This window comes from Dendroctonus ponderosae, unplaced genomic scaffold (genome assembly GCF_020466585.1).
Source record: "Dendroctonus ponderosae isolate FM_Combo_2020 unplaced genomic scaffold, Dpon_F_20191213v2 Dpon_F_20191213_1, whole genome shotgun sequence".
NCBI lineage: Eukaryota > Metazoa > Arthropoda > Insecta > Coleoptera > Curculionidae > Dendroctonus > Dendroctonus ponderosae.
This window is the reverse complement of record NW_026017110.1, coordinates 299,539-305,389: the sequence shown is the minus strand read 5'-3', so window position 1 is coordinate 305,389 and position 5,851 is coordinate 299,539. Positions and strand designations below refer to the sequence as shown.

Here is a 5,851-nt window from a genome sequence, read left to right as displayed (position 1 = left end):
TATATCAAAACTTTTCGTAATTTGAAGCAAAGATCGTAATTTTTCTTTTTGGACGCTTAAGTTTTCCAATATGCTACCAATTAAACATGGAACACTTTCAAAATAATGCTTAAAAACAAAGTTAAAATTCGATTTTCATTATCGAAAAAAAAATTCAATATATTTTTCCTTTCACGTGATTCCCAATTACCCTATAAAAGGATTGACGCCAATTTTGAATCAACTTGTCCATCGGAATTGCAATTAGTCGTGTGCAACTTTTTTTCCAGATTTCTGAATCGACTCCTACAGCGTTCTACAATCTTAGATTGGCAGATCCTCTCAATGACCACCAAACAGCCAATTTGCAACACGTGGATGCTAATATTGATAATTTGCCGATAATAATCGATGTTAGGACAGTTACCGAAACAGACGATGAAAGTGATGAAGGTGTAAAGTGACGTGATCATTGTGCAGATTAAAAGGAACAATGAAAACTATTCCAAAGTTAGATTTTGAATCAAGTATAAGTAATAATAATGCATCTTGTTTATGACTCCTAAATGATGCCACTTGGTACAAAATGAGTATTGCTGTGATTTAGTTTTAATGCTTGGCTACTCTACAGTATGGGCCATGACGAAGCCTTCTCTTCACCCTCAATATAGAATGCGTGGCTCTTATCGTAGAGGATCCATAACTCCTAACTGTTTGTGTTGCATTGATTCTTTATGAGTGTTTAATTTATTTTCGCCCTCATTAAAGTGTTACCATTTCGATAGGTACTTTTTTTTTCATAAACGTATGCGTGTTTGTTACTCACTCGGTCAAACTGTAATAGATTATAATGTCAACCTAGTTTCCATTTTCATATTAATTAATCATTCCACTAGCTGGACTTGACATTCCGCATAGGATAAACATCTAAATATTATCAACTTGATATGTTAATGTACGCATTTCCAATTTGATTCACATTTTCCTAAGTACCTACGCTCTAATGAAACCGATTTTTCCGACCATGCTTATCTACATAAGCACTATCATGGGTTTGTGCCCTCCCATCTACTTCAAGCAGCGATTTGCTGCCAAAGTGTTGGATATAATCTGGATATTATTTTGGACTGGTGCTGTTATAGCTACATGCGTCAGCTTCCAATATACAAGAATTGAGCAACCTTTTCTGGCAATGAAGATTTTAGAAATATGTAGTCACTTCTTTCAATGCGCTCTTGCGATTGTCGTTTCTGTGGCGGTGCTGAAGAATGGATGGAGAATAAAACGACTGCTTAACGTTCTTCGTAAGATCGATTATCATGGAGGAATGCCGAAAAAGTGTGATTACGTATCGCGAAAAATCGTGGTTGTGTGGTTTTTTTTATTGTTTGTGAAAATGTTTTTCACCCGGGACATGTTTGTGCATATGTGGATTTTTGCATGTGCTTACATTTGCTTTTTGCGCATCGACGTCCTTCTGGCTGCTGCAGTTCTGGTTTTATATCAGATAATTATGAAATACCACTGCTTAAATCAGCAACTAAACTCCACTGATAACAATGAAGAGTTGATTTTTTTGGCGTCTACTCAGAGGAAGTTTTTCTACATTATAGATGAGATTAATCGCGTGTTTGGACCTGCATTGTTTTGTTCCATTTTGGTTGCAATCTCGTTGATTTTAATCTATTTATCGTTATTTATTTTGGCTTTTACTGACCGAATGGTCTTGGTATGGAGTTCAAATGTTTCCCTTTTGATTGACATAACTTATCTAGAGGTAAGTAAAGCAAAGGCTGCGCTTATATCGCTCAGAAACTATATGATTTTTTAGATTCATGTTTGTGGAGTTATACTGCTGGCAGACAAGCTTTCATCAGAAATAAAGAAAACCGTAGCAGTGTGTCATCAGAAGTCTCAGAGATGTGCTCTGAGTAGAGCTGATGAAATTCTAAGCGATCGTTTTCTCGAAATGGCTCAGCAAACGCATCTGCGCCAAGTAGAGCTCAACGCAGCCGGGTTTTTCGTTCTAGACAATTCCGCATATGTCTTTATCATTAGCACTATTTGTACGTATTTGACTGTGCTTTGTCAAACCACTTTCTTTGCTTAAGGACTTTGACTATTTAATTTTTTTTATATTCGACGAGGTAAGGAAAAGTCAGGAGTTTCAGCAATTGGATTTTATTTATTTTAGAACTAAGCTTCCTTCGTGATTAAGTACATAAACCTAATTTACTTATAGCGAAAAATAAACTTAACGCGAATTATGCTCATTTTTGAAGATGTTGAACGTAGAAAAATATGTAACCAAAAAAAATGGTGTGCGTCACGGRACGCTCGACAAAAGTGATAACTTCAAAATATTGAACTTGTTTAACGCATGATGCATGAATAATAATTTTATTTTATAATTTTAATATTCTTGTTAGTCTAATAATTTATAAATTGATTAAGAATGGGTAAAATTTAATTTAATTTCCTTTTGAATGTAAAATATCTTTTTTACTTGCAACATTTAACATTCTTTAACGAGATGTTGTACATATTGCTCTTCTTGGGTTTGTGTAAACTCTTCTTGAGTTTCTGTATTTTTTTGTCGTAATTTCACCGAACACAATAATATCACACTCAATAATTGATAAATCAAAATCACTGGCAGTTTAATAACGCAATGTGTATTTGAAAAGTTTATCAGATGTACAGATGCACCCGCACTAAGAGAAAAATGTCGAATTCAAAGTGCATATGTGCTATTGTAGGAGTYGTTGGAAGAGGCCGGAGTGAGAGCCGYCGTGACCGAGAAAAATCGATTCACCCTCCCATAAAAAAGTTATCACTTCAATAATGTAATTCTTTCCATGTGGCGTTTTTTTGAATGCCTTGAAGCATAATTAAAATCGGTTTTCAAGCCTGTTGGTTGTTGTATCGCCTTCTGCTGGTGTTGCCAAACGTAAAAGTTTTCAATTAAATCAGCAGATGACATTGACATTGAGGATTTAGCGAGGAAAACAGCTGACAATATTTATATCTATCATTTGTTGACATTGATATTGTTTACAATCAAATCTAAATCGCAATTTATCCAAATACTTTGTGTTGCTTCTAAACTATTTTTATTTATTCTTTGATTTTGCTCCGCTTTTGTCGCATATGATATTTCTGTGCTTACTATGCAAATCTGTTGTTAAATTTCCAAGTGCAAATAGATAGCACGACATGGAAGCTGTAGCTCGAAAACCCGATAAGGTATGTGGAATCGATGGGGCTGAGATAAGGGGAATTACATCCGTAAAAGGAAAGAACATACAGCAAAATCGTACCTTTTCATGCATGTCAAACTAGAAGCTAGCAAAAGACTGTCTCAACTTTTCTATTGGACCTTGTCCAAGATATTAAACTTTATGGAATAATTAATAATTTCATTTTTTCCTGCGTTATTACAGAGTCGCATGCGGAAAACTAGACCCAGCGGTGTGGCCCAAGTGCAAACTACATCGCAAGATGAGTCTTGCAATTCATCTGATAAAACTAGTACTGCATCAAGCAACATGTCCTCAGGGCAAAGCATAGGCAATAGTGTGAAGAGACTCGTTGCCGAAGAACCGTCAGAAAGTTTGGCTGATGAATTGGTAACTTCCATTAAAAGCGAGGAGTTAATTGTCGACCAAATGAAAAGCATGGAAATCGAATCACATGCGACTACAGAGTCGAATTCTACAATCAGTGAAGAGTGGGAAAACGGCTCAACAGTAAAATCGGATCAGTCACAAGTTGGGCCTTTAGAAGCTCCCCTAAGCAAACGACAACAGGAAAAGTACAATTTCGAAAAGTTTCTCAATGCCAACAAGCAAATTCTTAGCACATTAGAAAGTATCGACTCTATTCCTTCTCGGCCTGCTACTGCAGCGCAAACTAACTTTATACCAGAGCCTCAACAATCAATTGAGGAGGAATTCAATATTAAACCGTATACGGAGCAACAGCTCAAGTCGCTCTATTGCAATAGTGAGTTGGATGTTTTAGAAGAATTCACCAAAACCTACATTGATACGGAACTGAAGTCCATACATTTGAAGAAGCATTATCTGTATGACTTGCTGGTGAATTACTTGAAAGTGAGAGAGAAAATTACTGGTAAATCATCGCATATAACCGGGTGTCAAAACATAATATAAAAAACATAAATTAGGAATGTATCCAAAGGCAAATTTTGATAAAAACATTTTTTCTATTTAGGCAACCATTTAGAGATCGAGCAGCTTAGAAAAGAGTACCGCAATTTGCAAAGTGAGCTTTGGACCAGCGATACAGCCACTGTAAAAGCAGCAGGAACATGCCAAGATGGACGAGCCATTACGACCACACATCAGTACAAGAGAAGCCTATTCCATAGACCAATTTTCGAAAATATTGTGGGCATTTTAGGCAAAGTACAAAAGTTGGTGTATGAAAATCACGTTTTGTATTCCTTTTCGGCCGAAGACTTCCGATTGCAAGTAATCGAGGTGCCACACTCGATGTATATTACAAAGTTATTCACTGGGTTTTGTTTCAGATTATCGTGTACATCGATCAGGTGATTACAAATGTGGTTACAGTCACTAATCTGGACGCTAGGGCTCCAGTGGCGTTAGACATGAAAGAATGTCTGCCGTATATAAAGGCCCACATCAACGAAGTGCGGACTTCCATATCGATTTTGTTCGCCTTTCAACGAAAGCTTATTAAAGACAAAATCTTCATAGAGGACGCTCGAAACTGGCTCACTCAGTTGGTAGCTGTTTTAATTCGAGTGGCAAACTATCAGGATCACCTATTTCTCATTCACCACATCTTAAGGTAAGTGTTCTGTTTGCGAAGATCCTGGCCATAAAGTTACAACTTTTCAGATGTCCAGCTGGAGTAAGTGCTTGGGCCACCACATTCATCCAGGTTCCGTTGCATTTGCCAATCGCCGAACCATTTGCTAATTATGAAGTCAATCATCTCCTATGTATTCTATCTGTAATATTAAGTCCGGTGAAAGAGAGAAAGGCGTTTCTTAAGGACGTAAGTGTACAGATGAGTTTTTTGTTGTTCTCATTCAACATTGATTGAAATTCTATACGCTGAATGGTTGTAGATCGCTCACTGCCAGAATCAGGCCAGCGAAGCCAGTTGGGTGCTAGTGGATTCTGATGGAGAGGAAGACGATGAAACCGGAATTTCCCTACGAGAAAACGATCTAGTGGCGATTCTAAACCAGCTGCCGCTTGGTGACATGTTCAGGTGTATCTTGTTGATAAGCAGAAGTGATGACGTGGTAACTTGAATTGGGTTCACCCATTTGTTTCAACAATCAACCATTTATTCTTTTAGGACCAATATAACAGCCATTTAGTTAGCGAGCATCATATCTTAAGGTATTTTGCCTTTTCCTCGGCTCTTTTGCGGCTGATTCACCAGGGTTTAGATACTTACTGTCTGCCTAAGTATAATCAGTTTTCAAAGCGGTTGAGCCGCTTTATAAGACACGTGATCCAATATACTACAGACCAATGGGAAATATTTCTTCAGGTACAGTTCAGTTAGTGTCTATTAGATCTTTAATATTCATGTGCATGTCGATGCGTGCTGTACGTTATCATTGTTGCTTGCGTTAATCACTGTTAAAGAACGTCTACTAGAATGGAACTTTTATTTGTTTTTGTATCTTTGATAACATTTTTTTCGGCCACCTTCGACATTTCTTTGCGGTGATACAGTGCGTGCTCTTAAAGCAGAAATAACTTGTTCTTGATTCTCTGTAACGGAAGAAAGTGCATCCTTAAGCAGTACTGCATAGTCTATGAGCGATACTAAGGTTATCGGTGCCATAAATCGAGCTACTCTT

General features: G+C 37.2%; 3 protein-coding genes across 7 annotated transcripts in view; all 3 read left to right on the top strand.

Moving 5' to 3' along the window:
* LOC109542592 overlaps positions 1-759 on the top strand; it is a 13,604-nt gene extending 12,845 nt beyond the window's left edge. For all 4 annotated transcript variants that reach the window (XM_019911876.2, XM_019911878.2, XM_019911877.2 and 1 more), the window contains exon 8: positions 270-759. In XM_019911876.2, the coding sequence (XP_019767435.2) occupies positions 270-443 (174 nt within the window). In that variant the 3' untranslated portion in view covers positions 444-759. The remainder of the gene's footprint in view (positions 1-269) is intronic.
* A 55-nt stretch (positions 760-814) lies between these two features.
* Positions 815-2,168, top strand: LOC125502424. The gene is made up of 2 exons (XM_048660486.1): positions 815-1,756; positions 1,811-2,168. The coding sequence occupies exons 1-2, from the start codon at positions 983-985 to the stop codon at positions 2,087-2,089; spliced, it is 1,053 nt and encodes a 350-aa protein (XP_048516443.1). The 5' UTR covers positions 815-982; the 3' UTR covers positions 2,090-2,168.
* Positions 2,169-2,990: 822 nt separating this feature from the next.
* LOC109542599 (ectopic P granules protein 5 homolog) overlaps positions 2,991-5,851 on the top strand; it is a 12,048-nt gene continuing 9,187 nt past the window's right edge. For both annotated transcript variants that reach the window (XM_019911885.2, XM_048663472.1), the window contains exons 1-7: positions 2,991-3,225; positions 3,423-4,113; positions 4,216-4,475; positions 4,535-4,818; positions 4,869-5,028; positions 5,102-5,281; positions 5,338-5,535. In XM_019911885.2, the coding sequence (XP_019767444.2) occupies positions 3,196-3,225; positions 3,423-4,113; positions 4,216-4,475; positions 4,535-4,818; positions 4,869-5,028; positions 5,102-5,281; positions 5,338-5,535 (1,803 nt within the window). In that variant the 5' untranslated portion in view covers positions 2,991-3,195. The remainder of the gene's footprint in view (positions 3,226-3,422; positions 4,114-4,215; positions 4,476-4,534; positions 4,819-4,868; positions 5,029-5,101; positions 5,282-5,337; positions 5,536-5,851) is intronic.

Coding starts and splice junctions, on each gene's coding strand:
- LOC125502424 (XM_048660486.1), top strand. CDS start 983: ATGAAACCGATTTTTCCGACCATGCTTATCTACATAAGCACTATCATG. Junction 1,757..1,810: donor TTGACATAACTTATCTAGAG/GTAAGTAAAGCA, acceptor ATGATTTTTTAG/ATTCATGTTTGTGGAGTTAT.